At 42.1% G+C, this 20,300-nt stretch overlaps 1 protein-coding gene across 1 annotated transcript in view; it reads right to left on the reverse strand.

Moving 5' to 3' along the window:
* Window positions 1–15,828, reverse strand: part of LOC121329660 (zinc finger FYVE domain-containing protein 26-like) — a 30,329-nt gene extending 14,501 nt beyond the window's left edge. Inside the window, 21 exon segments of the mRNA XM_041275368.1 lie at window positions 41–201; window positions 679–771; window positions 1,419–1,662; window positions 1,892–2,068; window positions 2,591–2,713; window positions 3,158–3,223; window positions 3,713–3,909; window positions 4,331–4,399; window positions 5,018–5,082; window positions 5,453–5,579; window positions 6,392–7,018; window positions 7,340–7,546; window positions 7,937–8,018; window positions 8,802–8,997; window positions 9,461–9,549; window positions 9,792–9,956; window positions 10,775–10,803; window positions 12,450–12,951; window positions 14,256–14,339; window positions 14,921–14,996; window positions 15,638–15,828. Of these exon segments, the coding sequence (XP_041131302.1) occupies window positions 41–201; window positions 679–771; window positions 1,419–1,662; window positions 1,892–2,068; window positions 2,591–2,713; window positions 3,158–3,223; window positions 3,713–3,909; window positions 4,331–4,399; window positions 5,018–5,082; window positions 5,453–5,579; window positions 6,392–7,018; window positions 7,340–7,546; window positions 7,937–8,018; window positions 8,802–8,997; window positions 9,461–9,549; window positions 9,792–9,956; window positions 10,775–10,803; window positions 12,450–12,951; window positions 14,256–14,339; window positions 14,921–14,996; window positions 15,638–15,828 (3,570 nt within the window).
* Between the last annotated feature and the right edge of the window lie 4,472 nt (window positions 15,829–20,300).

Below are 20,300 nucleotides of genomic sequence, written 5' to 3' on the forward strand. Positions count from 1 at the left end.
TACCATGGTGAAGCACGCTGGCTCAGCCCCTCCCTCTCACCATGGTGAAGCGTTCCTTCCTGCACACCATGCACACATCCTGCTGCTGGTCTGGAATCCAGTTGTTCTTCTCCGGTGGTCTCTCAGGGGGAGTGAACTCTAATTTCTGCCTGCACTGGGCTCTCTCGGGGGGGGCTTTGGGTGTGTGTAGCGGGCTGCTGCCTGGGAAGCAGATGATTAATAAAGCAACATTAATCAGACTGATACAGTGTGCATCTTACAAATCCTCCAATAACACAAAACCACACCTAGCTGTATCAGAGGGTAGTAGCACAGGCACCTCAACACTGTATATTCCCAGATTCTGATTTCAACTTGTGCAAGTTTCTTCACAATTGCGTTTCTCTACAAATATGTAAGTGTGATAAAATTATGAAGAGCTGGACAGACAGGCGCCTCAGTATATCCCCAGATTCATCACGACTGGGTAAACGGCTCTGTATGTATATGTAAACACTCTAAAGTGTGGATACATACCAATACACAGGCATTCAAATTTCAGTTTCATTAGTGTGACAATGACTTCTTGAGTAGCATTTGAGGTAATGCATGATTGCTGAGATCCTATGGACGTCACACATGGACAGCATGTGGTCCCTTACATGCCATGGTTTCTGCTGTGGTGCAGTACGTGCTTACCAGCAGTGGAAGAGGGGGTTGTTTCTGCAGAGAACAAGGAGGGAAGGTCTCCTGTCCTGGAGTCTAGATCAGGAGGTCCTGTAGACTTATCTTAGAGTCTAGACAGAGAAGACCAGAGGGACTTTATATTAAGAAGCTACAATAACCCAGAAGCAATAAAAGAATGCAGACATTTTGCTAATATTCAAAACCAAACCTAAAATCGACCAATATAAATGCAAAAAACAAACCAATACATTGACTTTCATACAATGAAAAAGTCTTAGAAAATGAAGAATTCATTGTGCAGTTCAACCCTGTAAAATGTATTGGTTTGTAGCAACCTGTAACCATTGCAGGATAACACTTTGGGCTCTGTTCTTGGACATAAAAAATCATGCATGTGTCACTATAACACTCCGTCACAATGCAGACTCTCATACATCTTCATACCACACCATACAGTTTTCATATTATTACAGCAAGTTTTTGCATTGCACTGTAAACAGCCCAGGGGCTGTTTTAATTATGATGCTTGCAGCAGCTTTTAATAAGTTTTAATTAAACAAACAAGAACTGTGACAAAGATAACTGCTGATTATCATTGAATATAGTGCTAGCGATGAATAAATGCCCTTGGTTTAACTGCCTTTATTTTGGCAACAGACCAAAGAAGAAAAGTGAAGGTCATTATTAGATTGCATAATTTGATATGAAGGGTGTATCTCGAGGTTCTTGATTCCAGTAGTTTGATTTCAAACCTGCTCTGGTTCTCTCCAGGTGTGCGTAGGGGAAATCTAGAGCCTTCCTGGCATATCTGGTGAGCAGCTCGTTGATGTCCTCGGCTGTGAAGCCGGCCTCCTGCCCCAGGAGGAGCTGCTGCAGGGAGAGCACGGCCGCCCAGTCCACCTTCATGTTCATCAGGAGCTGCTCCAGCATCAGCAGTGGGCTGGATGACAGCTGAAAGTAATGCTGGCGAGCGGGCTCTGGTAGCGTCAGCAACAACTGCACACAAACAAACAGACAACAAGTGAAACTGCACCCCACACGCTAAGCAAATTCAATGACAAACCCATCAACTACAAATCAAGACATTATTGGAGATAATACAAACTTTGTAATATTGCTACCAAGTTTCTTATTTGCATTACTATATATTTTGGGATTATAGTGAAGGATGAACTGTAGGGGTTACCGGTGACTCCTGAGGAAGCTGTAGCTTTGTGTTTCTCACCTCTGAGCCTATGTGCATGGCCTGTATCTGGTGCTGGCGCGTTGGGGCCACGCTCTTGTGGATGTGTGAGGTGAGATAATTAGCCAGGAAGTGGCAGGCCGTCAGCCCCGGGCATTGGTCCAGGGCCTGCTCACTGATCAGCAGGCACAGTTCCGGGTCCGACAGGCTCTGGAGCAACTGCACAGGACCAGAGAAAAGAAAAAGCAGAACAACACAGCACAGTGGACACAGAGAGGGGGGTTAGAGCAATGCGCAGGAGTCTGTACAAGCTAGAATACAGCCTCCCTCACAGTAAAACTAAAAAGAAACTAGAAATGGAGATAGCATGTAAAAGATCTGTATCATTGATAAGGCTGGTGGTTAAAATAATGGGACAGTGAAACAGGACATTTTTACTGGACAATACTGATACTAAGAAAATCATAGGAAACAGCTTTGCACCAAATATTAATTAAAATAAGTCTCTATAGCCCCCCCAAAGAAAGTCACATAACCTCAATGTGTCAGCCAAATGTAAAGGTGACCAATACATTTAGCTTTGGTAAATGTCTGCCTGTACTACACTGAAGACCTGTTTCAGATATGGGAAGGTGTTCAGTGGGTATTACAATGATGAGAATATGCACTGTAATACTAGGCTACTCCCCTCCACAGGCATGCTGCTCTTTGCTTGTATGCAGTGAGCTGCAAGGTGTTCACCTGGAAGGCGTCCTCCGAATCCCCGGTCTCCAGCAGGTGAAGCAGGTGCTCTCTCTGCAGCCTCATCATACACTCTGGAGAGACAGGGTGCTGCTCCACTCACCTGTCACACAGACCAAACTCCTGCAAAAACACAACCAGCACGGCTGACCGGGATTTTCAACCCCTTTTCACACCCAATCAGACACGGAGATAATGGGTGCAAGTCCACCCACCTCTCACACAGGCCAATCAGCATTGCGCATCAGGTTTTTCAACCTCTCTCGGACCACAACCAACAAGGGATTAAAAACATACAAACACAAAAAGCTAAATAAATACAATCGTTAAAAATACAACTTAAAGTGGTGATTTATTATTTCTAGTTTTTTTTTTGTTTTAAAATACAGAATAAAATACTGTATAAAAGTAATACACAGTATGAAATACAAGCAAAAAAAACAAAACATAAAAGGGTGATTCAGTGGTTATTCTGCTAATGGAAAACGGATAAGAAAAATAGGAAACTTCAGCAGGTTGTCTTCTTACTTTGGCACAAAGGATCACGTCCAGCACAGATTCAGGGTCCTCTCGGGAATCTCTCCGCACTTCCTGCCAGTTGCTCCACCTGGAGGGAGAACTCAGATCCAAGATCTAAAAAAACAAAACAATTACTTTCATACATTAGGATTTAATTTTGTTTTCTTCTTGAGATAACTGAATTCATTGTTTAATGAAAGACGAGAGGAACAATGGCACTGCCTAGTCAGGTAGGCACCATGAGAGCTTCCCCTCACAGCTCTGCAACAGAGAGACAGACAAAGCATCTCATTCCTGACCTGAACACACACTGCCTGCCATTCAGTCCTGAGCCACCCTCAAGCAGACTGGAAGCTGCGCTGAACTGTGTAGCTTTTTTTTTTAAATGGGGTACTGTTGTCCATTTGGGGGCCAGGTTGGGACCCTTGTGAACCCAGATGTGTTGAAAGACACACAAGGCTTGTGAACTAGAGTGCTGTGTTATCTAGTCACCTTACAGGACTGTCTATTGAGTCAATAAAGTAAAAAAGTCTGGGAAATAAGAGAGAGACCTAATGCAGAACTGTAAGGAACTTAGAGGTATCTGAGTTTTGGTTACTATACCTGTTGGTAAATCTGCAGCTCCTGTTTCTTCAAGAGCAGGTTCTCCTTCAGCTCCTCCGTCTTCTCTGAGTCACTTACGCAGAACATGACGATCTCCAGGCAGGCTCCCAGGGGCCACTTCTCCAAGCAGTGCAGCACCAGCCTGGCCCGGAGATCAGCGTCCTTCACCAGGAACAGGTGCTTCATGCCTTCCACCTCTGCAAAGCACAGCCCATGTGTCAATGCATCAGGATTCACGGTAGTGTGCAAAGGCTTGGGACAACCTCTGAAATTCAGTATTATGGCCTTTTCTGCTTTATATCCTTCAGAATGATGGTAAAAGCAAGTAGCGACGGAAACTACGGGTGTAAGGATACACATCACCACGCAGGTTGGTATATGATATGCATCACAGTACATGTGATGCTCCTGATTGGGTACTAGGATGCACAATAAGGTCAAATGTTCAATTAATGATGGGCCATTCTGTTAAAAGATTAAAATGAAATGAAATGAGTTAGAGATTATGTATACATGCCAACTATAAAACACACTTATACAATCTGTTATGTCAAGCGAATATCACGATTCCTCGACACACAATGAATACCCCTAATGGTGACACTGTAAAATTCAAACCTTTCAGAACCTTTAATATTTCACCAAGTGCTGCCAGCAGGTTATCAGCGAAAATGGAGCAAACTGACCCTGCAGAGAACAAGAAGAGCCGTGGACGGGAGCAGACACTGTTTAGCACTGATGTTCAGTGATACTGATACAGAGTTCTTTAGCTGCATCCTTTCAGTCCACTCATCATTCCATAGCAGTTTCACCCATTCCAGGTTTTACTATGAGCTTAATAATTACACTATGTAACAAAATTTTTGTTCCTTGGTAGTAAGTGTTATTTCCTAATTGCTTATGCCTCAAAAGTATAGAAAATGGCTATTATTCCCCACAAACTTTGCTTTTGTGACCAGGACAGTGATATTTCAAAATATCACTATTTCCAATGGGAAAATGGGCAAATGTGTGTCTTTTCGTTCACATAAAGTCAGAAAAAAACAACATATGAATCCAAATTAACATGTATTTATATTAAAGTAATACAAAAATGACTACAAAAGATTTAGAAGCGAGTAGTTTTTCAAGATTTACGATTATGCTGTATTTACTGTATTTACAGTATAATCGTAAGTCTCAAAAAACTACTCGCTTCTAAATCTTTTGTAGTCGTTTTTGTATTACTTTAATCGTCTTCTGCAGGAGTTCTCTGTGCTTGAGCGTTACCTCCGCGTCATGTCAGAGCCTCTGGAAAGGAGTCACAAGGAGCCTGCCGGGCTAGTGGGGGCTCTGTATGGTCAGCCCTGCTGTTGATAAAAATCAGGATTCTGTACCATGAAAAAGTACGACTTGTGTACATGTGACAAACTGAGGGATTGATGAAAGTGAAGAATGTCCTTACCAAGTTTCAACAGATTTGGATACGTGGACAGAAAGAGTACAACATGGAGGATAATACTGATTTATGTGGTAGTAATAAAAGAAACTTTGATAACAATTTTGGCTATATTCTACCCCATTCTACCATCAATCCCAATGGATGCATTCATAGGTTCTTACATTAACCTGTCCCCAAGGCCTGGGTTATAGACTCCCCCCCGCCTGCTCAGACCTCACTACTCAATTGCAATTACTGCTCACCTGCTAGATTCCGAGTGTCTGATAGTCATGGATTTATGAATAGATTCCTTTACTGACCTGTCCTCCCTGCTGGACCACACAGACTCCTCACCAGCTCTGCTTCTTGCTGCCCGTCTTCTCCTCTTGAAGCTGGAGCGTCTCAGAGTAACAGGGTGCAGTTTTCTTGTGGCAGAAATCTGCCCTTCTGCAAAGCAAGCACAGCGATCATTGCAAAGCAGCAGAATTACAGAGCACAATGCAGAGACAGGTTAGATGTCACAGTGACGGTCAGGTTTGCAGGTAGATTCATATCCAGTCATGCCTGTTCTGTATGATTCTCTATTCCTGTTTATGCTTATATCGTGATTTACCATGCTTACTAACTATTCCAGTAAAACATACTTCTGAAAAGACTCCTCAAGGCTGATTGTGGTGGAAAAGCACATTAGCACTGAGTGTGCTCCCCAGCCTGTATTTGAAACACTGTGCACTGAAGCTTTCACTGAGATGCTTCCCCCACCTCAATGCTGTAAACCAGCCCTGAGAAGTATTTCCAGAATCAATTCCTGCTGGAATAGTTAGTAAGCATGGCAAATAATGATGTAAGAAACAATAAAAATAGAAGCATACAGCACACATATACCATTGTATGAAACAGGCATGCAATTGAATACTAGAAAGATGTAGATCAGAGTTGCACAAAGCAATAGCTTGATCATTTGCATTCAGTTCTCCACAGCAAGCAGGTGAGGTGAAACAACTGAAGAAACAGCTTCTGGCTGCTGCTCTCCACAGAGGCTAAGAAAAGCTGACAGCTTGGTGGAGAGCAGCAATCCTCACAAAGTCAAGCAGCTGTTTAGTTCAATGTTTCAATTGGAAAGGCAGATTAGCCCAATCAACCCCTGACCTGGGTGTCAGCACTTCCTTGTTGTGAAGAGCTCAATTCTAATAATTGAACCGGACCATGCAGCTCTATTGTAGATGATACAAAGTATCCAAGATACAAAGTATCCTTACCTGCAGTCTTGTTGCTGGTAACCACCTGGAACCTCCACTGGGTTTCGGAGATGTACTTGGAAAGCCGCTGTAAGCGCGCGTTGAAGGTGTCGGCGCTGATGGAACAGTTCAGGCACTCAGCTAGTTCCTTCTCTGTGTCCGGCGCATGCTTACTCTCCCACAGCACGTCCCTGTCGATCCCGTCCAGGTGCTCTTTCAGCAGCTTCAGGAACGCTTCCAGTGCCGCCTCGTCTGCCATGAACCCGCCGGCCCCATTAGCAAAGTGCTTCAAGTGTCTGAAGGTCTGGGATTCAGTGTCTTTAAGGTGAGTGCTTCTCTGTGGTTGGCTGCTCTCTCCCCCATCCTGTTGCCCTGTCTCTGGGTAATCGCTGTGCTCCAGGCTGCTGTTGAGGCTCCGCACCTCAGAGTTCCTCTCTGTCTCCCCCTCTCCCTCCCCCTCCCCCTCCTCCACAACCTCGTCATTCTCTTCCAGGGCAGACTCCTCTACTTTCTCTGAGCTTAAGTCGGAGCGTGATGTGAAAAGCAAGGAATAAATGTTCTCCAGCAGCTCCAGACGGAAAACGACAGGCACGGCTTGTAAATACTGCTGGCATTTACTCATGTATTTCTTAAAAAGTTCAGGGTACACTGGATAGTTAAAAAAATAAAAATAATAATAATAATTATATTCGAAAACCAGTTTAAATCTTTAAAGAATATTCTAACATGAAAAAGTTCATGCCAGCTCTATGTGTATGTGTAGCTCTATGTGTAAGTGACACACAGTCATGAACTCAACATTCAAACACAATGACAAAATGACTGGGCAGATCACATTCCCAGAATTCAGTTTAATTTAGGTCTAAACATACTTTCTTTTCTATACATTGTACTTGTTATATAAACAGAACCATGCATGAACATTCCTGGAGCACCCTCTCTTGGTCTGGTCCTGTGGAATGTAGTTACCTGGACTGGAACTCTGGTCTTTGCCAGGCTCCTCTCTGGACTCTGGCTGCTCCTCTGCCAAGCTGCTCAGGCAGTCCTTGCATGCAGAGTGTTTGTCTGCGTTGACACACAGTGCGTAGACAGCATATTTCATGGCACAGAACCCTTGGAACAGAACCACATTCCTACGCCTAACAAGGGTAGAGGTCTCCATAAACCCTGCAGGATCTACAGGTAGAGAAGAACAAGACAAAAGCATGCAAAACTGTACAATCAATGTAAGGGGGTGCGATGGGAGATCTGTGCTCACTGTCTGGTGCATGTGTGGTTCTGCAGGAAGAGGGCAGCAGCCCCGTAAGAGCCGTCTGTCAATCGTGGCGATGACACGGAGAGGTGGGGAAGAGTGGCTGAGAGCCAGGCCTTGGGGGATGCTTGGCCCATAAGTACTGCGCTTGGCTATGCATTGGGTTGGCCTAACAGGGGGACAACCCATGACACTGGAGGAAGACGTCAGTGTAAATAAACACCAGGCATGAACGCCAGCATTTGACGAGAGGACGAAACAGGCAAGCATGGCTGTAACAAATAAAATAAGAATTAAAATAAAATATTACGTACCTGAGAGGCGTGTGTAGATATACAGGGAACTCTGGCCACCCCAGTGTATAGAGAACAGCCAAGCGTAGGACGGAGACCCGAGCTGACCAGCATAGCGGCAGTGGGGGCACTGCATAAGCAGCACTTTTGTTTTGTAGTTTTATTACTGTGTTTTGTTTTCCCTTTTCATTTTGCCTTTTGTTTTCATTATTCTTTTGAACACCTGTGAGTGAGCCAACACTGAACTGTCTATCAAAATTGGTATTCCTGTGGACCTGTCTACCATCGCTGGTATTCAGGCCATGGAGAACAGGGCCCTCTGGGGGCTAAAACAAATCATTGAAAATGAAAAAGAAAGAAATAAACATGTGCTGTGTTTACAAATACACTTTTCTGTCTCCCATGTCAGTGAATACCCACACCCTTCCACAGGGGGTTACTATAATCACAGTAAGGGGATTACTATAATCACAATTATAATACAGGGCTTATTTTTCAAGTGGATTTTCAGTACATTTGCCATTATTTATCATTCCCAAAAGTATAATTATTTAAGTACACAACACTAAAATATTTTTAGTTCAGTAGTTCAAAGCTACTAATGAACTAAATTTCCCGGTTGATCACTCCTTCCAGAGTGACCACAGGAATACAGCCATTGCTTACTGAGCAGCAGAGCCAAAGAGCGAGGCTTCTGGGAGTTTGAGTTCTTGCAAAACGGCCAGCTGAAACCTGGCTCCTCACTAACCATTAGGTGACTGCTATGTTAGGTCTGTGTACACTATGTGTAGGAGGTTCTTGTTTAAGATACTGACGTTGATAGCACTGAATGTGGTTTTGAGACAGAGAGGTACACATCAGGCTACTGTGGGGTTACACCCTAAACTGAGCCCCCCCAGCTGAAAGCGTTTCTGTGAATCTGCTGACCGTTGCTGTGTGTAGCTGGCAGCCCCTGCAGCAGTTGGAGCACCCTCTCCTCGTCCAGCGCAGGCAGGGTGGTGAGGGAGTGCAGGATATACAGAGCCGAGTGGCAGTCCACACTGTGCAGGTGCCTCAGCAGATCTGGACTGGGAATTCTGTTCCTAAAACACCACAAAATTAGGCACAGCTAAATGAGTCCCAGTGTAGAGGTGGGGAAAGGTAATGCTTTTCTACTCCCTTTAAAAATGCTCCACAGAAGTACATACAGTGTCAAGAGGCATGTTATGACAATGAAAAGGTATATTTTCACAGATACCAATGGTGAACGCAATATTAAAGCATCTTAATATCTATATTGGGTACTTGTGTTAGATAAAGACACACGGGGCTAAACTATTTACTCCAATTCATCATTAACTTTCAGAAAGGAGAAATGCACCCAATAAAGCTACCTAACCAGAAATAAACAACAAAGACATTGAATTCAGGAAAATGTTTTAAACATCTAAAGTATGCAGCAATCTGCATGATGTTTGTGTGTTTAAGGCCACGTTCAGCCCGTTACAGGGATGACACAGAGAAAGCTATAGTAAACAGAATACAGTACATTGGAAAAGGCGATACCTGTTGTTTTCAGAGCACCATTCAAGTATTTTAACCTGCGTGGATAGGCCATCCCCAAACTCCTTCAGTACAAAATCACAGTGCAGCTCCTAGGGGAATAATGAAAGGAGAGGTAAAAACCTTATCTAAAGTGAAACCTCTCTATTATTACCAGCCACTGGAACTACAAAACTTAGCCTTAATAGACTTACTGCTGAATACTTTATATTCCCGGAATTTGCATAAAGCAATAATTAAAAAAACACCATATTAGATCAAATTTACTGGCACTATTTTATAATTCTGGTTTTACAGTTTCTTTCCACTCAGTAGCAGTGGCTGCAGTACCTACCCTGTTCTCGTGGAGAGTGCGCAGGAAGGTCTTTGCTGATTCCAAACTCTGGCAGTGAGTGCAACCCAGCAATAGCAGCAGCCTAGAAAGAGGCCTAAACTCCTCATTCAGGAGACTGTGTAGACTGGAAACATCTTCCCTTTTCATCAAACTCAGGGCTGTAACCTGAGAGAGAGAGAGAGAGAGAGAGAGAGAGAGAGAGAGAGAGAGAGAGAGAGAGAGAGAGAGAGAGAGAGAGAGAGAGAGAGAGAGAGAGAGAGAGAGAGAGAGAGAGAGCGCGAGAGTTGTGTTTTACTCCTGTGTGAGGTTGGTAATCAGAAATATATATTGCAGGTCATTTTGAGGGTGGTTGTTTTTGTCAATTTGCCCAAACACATGTTGTGGCCGATTTTTTATTTTAATTTTTTTTTTTTTTTTTTATTAATGGCCAGTACCAGCTTTTAATTGAGACACGTCTCAAGATTATGATACTCCCAATAAAGTGTTATCACAATTGGACAAGTGGTACTCTAGATTTAAAAAGCATGACTAACTAAATGGAGATATGAATCCTCTGTATGTGATAATCATGTTTTTGAAAAATAAAAGTAACTTAAGTTCTTTATTGCTAAGTGTTGCTTTCTGGAAACACACTATGTTTTCTGTTTATTTTTCACACTGAAATAAGCATCAGCGTATTGATAAAAAAATGTTCTTCTTCTTTTATAAATTAACCATTGCTGTTGCTGTGGGGAGCTCTGAATTCAAAGTGACGGCACTGATGCAAGCTGGCCATGGGAAACATGGAAGAACAAAACATAAACGTATATAAAGAGTTAACAGAGTGTTGGGACTTTACACTGCGGACTCCTTGTGACTCCCCACAGCTTCCTCTGTGAAACATACCAGGACCTGCTCCAGGAAGTGCCACTGCTCAGGCAATCAAAGTAAATCGTTTTCCAGGCTGAGGTTCGATCACACTGAATAAATAATGCCAGAATCACCTTCTCTGCTTCAGACAGCTTGGCAGACACTGAAACGAATAGGCATGTGTTAATTCAGCACACAGCAGGAGACACTTATTGATGGATTTAACACCACTGCGTTGGGTAGCCGTTGGATTGCTACGCTAAAAGCTACAACCTACCAGTTAGACATTCCCTATAAAATATGTTCTGAACTTATCAGACTTTTTGTAGATGTTATCCAACAAGCTCTCTAGGTGTTTAACTGATTACCAGCCTGTCAGAAGAACAGTCATCATATACCCAAGATTGTGACACACAATGATTTGTGCTGAATAAGTGGTTTTAGCTTCACTACAACTGCCAAGTGGTTATCTAGATATTTGCTCTAAAATGACATACTTTACAGAAAGAAAGCCTCTATACACTGTTGGATAATTGGATAGATATGCAAACCTCTAAAGTGCGACATACGCAGGTACACCAGCATCCACAGTATTTCCTGTCAAAGCAGCCTATCCGGGGAAAGGTGGTCAAAATAGGGAGCTACTACAGTACTAGCCTTAAGACAAGGGTTCAAATCCAGCTAAAATTCAAATGTTACGTAAAGAAATGTCTTTCCAGGCAGTATTTGAAATATTTAAGGGGAAACTAAATCGAGTAATTCCTCCTTAAAGCTCCACTCTGACAAAGTGGGGGGGGGGGACATATTATAAAATATATTAAAAATATTTGTGCTACAGAACATTTCTTCACAATTAGCCAGTCAGTTCTCTAGACACTTAAACCCCAAAGTGAGACTATACCCCTCTTTGGAGATTATTTTGTATTATTATTTACAGAACTAGTTTATTCATTGGCCTGGAGACAAGAGTTAAAACAATGTAAAATACATCAAAATGTCAGGCTGATGACATAACAAAATGTGATTCCTGTCTGTGCTTTGACAGTTTCAGACAGAAATGAAATCAAATAAACTTCCTTTTTTATTTTATTTTTTAGGATGCCTTTGTTCCACTCATTGAAGTGCAGCATTAAAGCATCACAAAACCCCCTGCAGAATTTCAATAAAAGCAATACTTTCTTTTTGTTGTATCCTATGTTGTCTGTATCGCAGCAATATATTTGTAAACATAAATCACAATTGTTTTGATATTTTTATACACTAAGGGGTCAAGAATCAACTGGTGAATACATTTCTCAACTTGAACTGCTTTTTCTTCTTTTCACTTTTCTTCTAAACAGTGCATCCTGACCATGCTCCTCCAGGCAACAATACCGGTGCACTGACTATAATAAGTGCTACACTGTGGGAACAGGAAACCACCATTGATGCAGAAGGGATTCTAATCTGGATACACTACAATGCTTGTGATAGAAATTCTCCTGGCTGAACACTGCTTGAGAAACGCATTCCCCAGGTGACTTACACCTCTATGAAGTGTGAATACAACAACCAGGTGCTGCTTTTCTATGGAGGCCAGCCATCCTGTTATTACTCAACAACGGAACTGCAAATAAAGCATTGCATTATTAATGACAACTGTTCTCCCTTTCAGTGGCCAACAATGACTTAGGACACACAAAGTTAAATAAATACCTAACTTTAAAAAGCTGTAGCACAATACCGATAAATTCCATGAAAATTCTATGCATGTAACATTTTGAAAACATGTAAAAGTTTCTACTCTAAACTACAAACATCCAGAGTTACCTTGCTCCTGTGGCTTGTGTTCCAACAGCTTTTCCTTCGTCCTTTCCATGGCGACGCTGCTGTACAGGCTAATCAGAGCGTGAGCGTGTGGCCGCAGCAGGCAGCTCAGCACTCTCTCCTCTCTGAGAGGGGCCGCCTCCCCCCAGCTGGACTCGAAGAGCGCCTCACACAGCTGCCTCAGCTCTCCGGCTGGCCACTCGGGGTTACAATGCAGGACCGACAGCCCTGAGTACACCTGCTCCACAGCGCGGCTGCCAGCGCCACCCCGCAGCCCACACACTGCCTCCTGCAGGAAGTCAATGAACAGCTTGTGCAGAGAGCTGCTGTCGCAGTCATGTGCCAGCAGGTACCCCGTCAGCGCCTGGGCCAGTCTGGGCTTTTCTGACAACATGTCCCACAAGCACGACACTGCCTCCGCACTGAGCTGCGCGCTCTGCGGTTCCCTTTTCTTTTCTTTGGTAATGTTTGGGCTGTGGCTGTGTAAGAAGGCTTGATAGAACTCCTGGAAGAAGGTCGCCACGTATGTACTGAACAGATTCAATTCTTTTAGCCTGTCTGCATATGACATGCCTTTTAAGCCCGGAATAATTCTGGTCGCTCTTCTTTGCACTCTTTCTAGAGCAGCAATATCTTTTTTATAGCTAGAGGTGACAGTTTTAACACTACTTCCCTTGAACTGTATCCGACACAGCTTATTCTAGATGAGACAGTTCTGAGTCTTACTTTTTAATAGATTCCTTCTCCAATTTCAATATCTACCCTATGATATTTATTGTAGTACCTTACACTTTTTTTTAACATTATGCCCTTCCCTTGATTTGCAACAGTGTTTGCCAATTCAACACTTAATATTCTAAATCATTAATGTAGAATTAGGAATAGCAGAGACCTAATACTGATCCCTGTGGTACAAAATAATACTTGTTTTTCCTCTAACCAGTACTTTCTGTTTTCTACACGTTAACCACTCCCTAATCCATGTACATGTGTTTCCTTGAATCCCAACTGCGTTCAGTTTGAGAATTAATCATTTGTGCGGGACTTTGTCCCAAGCTTTCTGGAAATCTAAAGTCAAGGACTTGGTTAACACACTCCATTCTGAGGTTTTTCTTCTAATCAGTACTTTCTGTTTTCTACACGTTAACCACTCCCTAATCCATGTACATGTGTTTCCTTGAATCCCAACTGCGTTCAGTTTGAGAATTAATGTTGCATAATAAAAAAAAAAAGGACTTATTTTGAAGACACATTTTTTGAGAGTTACTGTGCTCAGCAGTATCTTGCTAGCTTTTATTCATCTCTAAACATTTGCCTTTGATTTTGCACTTGCCCTAAGATATCAAAGTGAAACATCATAGTAATTCTTTAACAGCTGCATAAATACATTTAATTCCACTTGATACCATTTCAAATACAAGCATCTTTGTTCTCATTTTTTTATAAATGTAGTTCCTGTAAGGAATTTGATATGGATGATGATTCTTGTCAAAAAAACTAAGAAAAAATAATGAACTGTATTGAAATATAACAACATATACTGCAAAATACAGTCATTTTTGTACATCTTCATTATACAAAGACTGGTCAAAAATCAGTGACCTGCTTTTCAAAAAAAAGGTGTGTTTCATCTAGTGCTGCTGGTTTCTGTGATTCAGGCCACTCTAGCGTGTCTGTTGCTTGTCCCAGTACGTTGCACACAGACACACACATGCTCAAATACAGCTTACACATGTCGAGGGGATCACAGAAATTTGCAAATATTGCAGACTGTTAATGTAGAAGATATTACATTAATGGCAGAAATACCTTGAGCACATTTTCTGAAGCTTCAGTCTGCAGCTCCTCCAGAAGTAACATGAACTCCAGCTCACTCTTGACAAATACTGGGATCTACAGCAGAAAGAAATAATATTCTTTAAAACAAAATACCAAGGGTTCAAGGCAATTTGTTTATCAAACTACAAGAAAATCTCACAACTACAAGATACTGGGCCCTGTTTGAATGGTCTAAACTCATCTAGTTATTGCCACATTTCAGGGCGGACATATTACTGATAATCTCCCTGGTAAAACAGACCCCAATGTATGTGCATTGCCCCTCCCCTCCATGTTATTTTACTATGAGCTAGAAATATCAGGCCTCATTCTCAAAAAAAAAAAATTTAATTTAGGGGCTTGGAAATGACCTAAAGGGCAACTTGGCATGAATGTAAAATATCACAGCAATCTTACTTGTTTTCTTGTTCAGATTTAATCTGTGTACCATTTGCTGCTTCATTAATTTTAACTGCACCCATGGCATCTGTAGAGCTCTCAAACGTGTCTTCTCTCCAAGTACATCTGGTACAGCTGAGTGTAACCATTAACCTGTCCCCCTGCAACACTCTGCCCCAGTAGATGAGGGCTACGATGCAATGTACAGTACAGTGATGGAGGTTTGAGAAAGTTCTACTAATAAAAGGTGTGTATACCTGCTCTTGAGACCACTTCTCTAGTACCTGAAGCCACTGCCAAGCAAGGAGATGAGGGCTACCAACTGTGTCCCATCTGTAAAGCAGAAATTCACTTTCATTAATTAAACATATATAACAGCTAGACAATTTATCGATTATTGATCGCCTTGACTTTTACTTTGAGAATCTCAATTAAACATTCATCCAAGATGCCCCATTTGTAGCTTCACGCCTCATGTGTATTCTGCTACTGGCACATGGATGTTTCAGCTTCTTGCTTTTGAATAATAAAGTCTCCCCAATGCATATATAACAAATCATTATTATTATTATTATTATTATTATTATTATTATTATTATTATTATTATTATTATTAATAATATGCACATGCATGTTTTCAGTTGTATTTGAAAAGTCATATACATATTTCTTTCTGCTTCTTGCTTTTGAATAATACATTATTCTCAATGCCTTCATTATTGTCAGTTATTACCTGTCTGATATTCCATGCTGACTGTCCTCATAAAACATTACCACAGTAAATGCACTCAGCTTTTTTGCTTTACCTCTCTGGGCTTTACAAAGCCTACCTATGCTTTATCGTGCTTTCAGATGCTGTACAACACTTTGATATGCCTTTACTGTTCTATGGGACACTTTTTAAGGGTTCAAAAAGAGCTGCCAAGTGTTTCTCGGGCAAGCCCCCAGATGTTTTAAGAGTCAAACACACCCACCTCAGCTGGTATGGGCAGGCTAGGATAGCCTGCAGGATCTCCTGCACCTGCCCCGCGCCCCCTCCCTGCCACTCTCCGAGCTGGGGCACGCAGGCCTGGGCAAGAGCCCACTCCCCCCGCTGCAAGCACTGTGTGAAGAACACAAACAGCTTCTCCAGCGAGCTTGCCTCCTCTCTGCCAAACTGGTGCATCTCTGTGGAGGTCTCAAGAAAGATGCAGGACTCACCACGGCTTTAAAATACCCAGGGTCTCCTTGATGTGCATGTCCTGTAAAGAATTGGAGGGGAAGTGACTTAATAAGTGTGCAAACCTAGCGTACAGTATACAAATACTGTTGAGTGGGGTTAAGGGTTGTACACAAACAAATGCACAGGGAGAAATACAATCTTAAGCCACGCATGTTCAATTTAATATTATTATTCCTGGGTGTCATTCTACTAAATTATTCCACCAGCTTACTGTTCTGTGCTGTCTACCTCATCACACACCAGACCTGGTTGGCTGTTGTTTGCATTCTCTAAAAGATACATTTTAGCAGCAGGCACATGATCAATTAAACGACGTACGCCTTCCACCACCAACAGCAGGTGTTGTTGTGGATATCTGCTGAAAAACACGGTTTAGCAGAGGGCTGGCAAAAAATGATTTCCTTTTTTTTTTTTTTTTTTTTTTTTTTACATAAAGCACTAAAATCTAATATTTCGTTATGTGCTTAAAAAAAAAAAAAAAACTTTTATAAGCATTTAAAAAATATTTCAAACTGTAAATACGGTACTCCGAGCAGCCTTCTAACATATTTAAATTAACTACTGAAGTCTGCTGTGACGAAACCAAAGGTGCAGGTAATTTGAATGCAAGTTTAAAACGCCTTTAAACGCTGGGAGACGTTCGTGAGAAAATCTGCTAAATAATGCACAAGAAAAAAAGCAGCATTTGGTCAGTGTTACAGATTTCGTCAGTAAAAACGGTAATATTGACCAGTCAAAATATAAAACATAAAACACATACAAAAAACATATGCACAACCTATTAACTTTACTGCACTTACTACAGCTTGCGGTGGTACAATATCCACATATGTTGCAATTTGTTGACTAGTATTTTTTTTATTTTTTTTTTATTTTTTTATTTTTCTGAAGCACCGTGATTCTTCTTTGACATGAATGAATACTGCCCCTTACCGCTTTTCCCTGTTGATTCAGACAAGCAGCCGTGAGGGAAACACAATCACGTGATTAGATAAGCTGTTTTCTGATCTGTATTTTTTTGTTGTCTTAAAAATATAACTGTTATGTATAACATGCGCAGCAGTCATCTTTTTAAAATGTATTTTCACGTCCTCGACCGATTGTGTTTTTATGTGAACGCGTTTATTTTTACATATTTTTATGCTTTTATTTTCTTTGCTATATTTAGTCACTAGAAAGACTCGTACCAACCCGTTCATATTTTTAAAGCTTTTACTTTTTTCCAGTGTTGAACTATCAACTCCACGTCAAAATGGGAAACAAACAACCAGTTGTTCAGATCTAATTTTGTAAAAGTAACAGGTGCTTTAACTGGACTTTGAGAGTAAGGAACTTCAGCCCTGTAAAAGTGCCCCATAGTACTGTAAAAGCATAGCAAAGTGTGATAAAGCACACTGAAAGCATGGTAATAGTATAATATCTTTATTTTATATAGAACCTTTCATATTGGACCATTATCACAAAGTGCTTTACCGAGGTAGGATGTGAATTGTGCATTATATGCAGAGTCACTTACAATAGGACATTGATTTAACATCTCATCTGCAGAATGGAGCACAAGGAGGTTAAGTGACTTGCTTAGAGTCACACAGTAAGTCAGTGGTAAAGGTGGGATTTAATACCGATGACCTTCTAGTTACAAGGCTTGGACTTTAACCACTGGACCACACTGCCTCCTTAAACCATAGCAAAGTGTGATAAAGCACAGTGAAAGCATGGTAACGCATGTACCACACAGGTATGGTAAAGCATTAAAAATCATGGGAAACCATGGGAAACTGGTAAATGCAGAGTTTAACAATGAGGAAAGCCTGGAAAAACTGCAAAAGCAACTCCCATTCAAATGTACCATGATAAACGTGTATCACTAGGTGGCGCTGGCGTTTACTTCCATATAGATAGGCCTACTTTGACTGACATATGCACATGTCTATCTAGTAGACAACTAAAACTGAAGAGCAGCTCCTGCACTCGATCAACTAAAACTGAAGAGCAGCTCCTGCACTCGATCAACTAAAACTGAAGAGCTGCTCCTGCACTCGATCAACTAAAACTGAAGAGCAGCTCCTGCACTCGATCAACTAAAACTGAAGAGCAGCTCCTGCACTCGATCAACTAAAACTGAAGAGCAGCTCCTGCACTCGATCAACTAAAACTGAAGAGCAGCTCCTGCACTCGATCAACTAAAACTGAAGAGCAGCTCCTGCACTCGATCAACTAAAACTGAAGAGCAGCTCCTGCACTCGATCAACTAAAACTGAAGAGCAGCTCCTGCACTCGATCAGCTAAAACTGAAGAGCAGCTCCTGCACTCGATCAGCTAAAACTGAAGAGCAGCTCCTGCACTCGATCAGCTAAAACTGAAGAGCAGCTCCTGCACTCGATCAACTAAAACTGAAGAGCAGCTCCTGCACTCGATCAGCTAAAACTGAAGAGCAGCTCCTGCACTCGATCAACTAAAACTGAAGAGCAGCTCCTGCACTCGATCAACTAAAACTGAAGAGCAGCTCCTGCACTCGATCAACTAAAACTGAAGAGCAGCTCCTGCACTCGATCAACTAAAACTGAAGAGCAGCTCCTGCACTCGATCAGCTAAAACTGAAGAGCAGCTCCTGCACTCGATCAGCTAAAACTGAAGAGCAGCTCCTGCACTCGATCAACTAAAACTGAAGAGCAGCTCCTGCACTCGATCAACTAAAACTGAAGAGCAGCTCCTGCACTCGATCAGCTAAAACTGAAGAGCAGCTCCTGCACTCGATCAACTAAAACTGAAGAGCAGCTCCTGCACTCGATCAACTAAAACTGAAGAGCAGCTCCTGCACTCGATCAGCTAAAACTGAAGAGCAGCTCCTGCACTCGATCAACTAAAACTGAAGAGCAGCTCCTGCACTCGATCAACTAAAACTGAAGAGCAGCTCCTGCACTCGATCAACTAAAACTGAAGAGCAGCTCCTGCACTCGATCAACTAAAACTGAAGAGCAGCTCCTGCACTCGATCAACTAAAACTGAAGAGCAGCTCCTGCACTCGATCAACTAAAACTGAAGAGCAGCTCCTGCACTCGATCAACTAAAACTGAAGAGCAGCTCCTGCACTCGATCAACTAAAACTGAAGAGCAGCTCCTGCACTCGATCAACTAAAACTGAAGAGCAGCTCCTGCACTCGATCAACTAAAACTGAAGAGCAGCTCCTGCACTCGATCAACTAAAACTGAAGAGCAGCTCCTGCACTCGATCAACTAAAACTGAAGAGCAGCTCCTGCACTCGATCACTAAAACTGAAGAGCAGCTCCTGCACTCGATCAACTAAAACTGAAGAGCAGCTCCTGCACTCGATCAGCTAAAACTGAAGAGCAGCTCCTGCACTCGATCAGCTAAAACTGAAGAGCAGCTCCTGCACTCGATCAGCTAAAACTGAAGAGCAGCTCCTGCACTCGATCAGCTAAAACTGAAGAGCAGCTCCTGCACTCGATCAGCTAAAACTGAAGAGCAGCTCCTGCACTCGATCAGCTAAAACTGAAGAGCAGCTCCTGCACTCGATCAGCTAAAACTGAAGAGCAGCTCCTGCACTCGATCAGCTAAAACTGAAGAGCAGCTCCTGCACTCGATCAGCTAAAACTGAAGAGCAGCTCCTGCACTCGATCAGCTAAAACTGAAGAGCAGCTCCTGCACTCGATCAACTAAAACTGAAGAGCAGCTCCTGCACTCGATCAACTAAAACTGAAGAGCAGCTCCTGCACTCGATCAACTAAAACTGAAGAGCAGCTCCTGCACTCGATCAACTAAAACTGAAGAGCAGCTCCTTCACTCGATCAACTAAAACTGAAGAGCAGCTCCTGCACTCGATCAACTAAAACTGAAGAGCAGCTCCTGCACTCGATCAACTAAAACTGAAGAGCAGCTCCTGCACTCGATCAGCTAAAACTGAAGAGCAGCTCCTGCACTCGATCAGCTAAAACTGAAGAGCAGCTCCTGCATTCGATCAACTAAAACTGAAGAGCAGCTCCTGCACTCGATCAACTAATTCTTGCGTATAAAAAAAGCTCAGAAAGCTGATGGAAACAGACAAAATTCGATTAATTCATGCGAGACAACCAAAAAAATAAAATAATAAGGTTCGATATGGGTGGATACAAATGTATATTCAAATGATGTGCACAAATGCAATGGAAATACTTAACGAGCGAATTTTATGAGCTAGCGCTTAGTTTTTTCAGTCATGTGTTGGTATTTACTTTTTCAACGCAGCACATCTCTACTGGGACCAGACACGTAATTAATACTTAATGGCACATATCATCTGTCAATCAAATCTACAGCTATGGCCAAAAGTTTTGCATATCATTTTAGGATTGCGACATAAATAAATAAATAAATATTACAAGCATAATTTAGATATTTTAACACCATTTAATCA

The sequence above is a fragment of the Polyodon spathula genome, chromosome 17 (genome assembly GCF_017654505.1).
Source record: "Polyodon spathula isolate WHYD16114869_AA chromosome 17, ASM1765450v1, whole genome shotgun sequence".
NCBI classification, from domain to species: Eukaryota; Metazoa; Chordata; class Actinopteri; order Acipenseriformes; family Polyodontidae; genus Polyodon; species Polyodon spathula.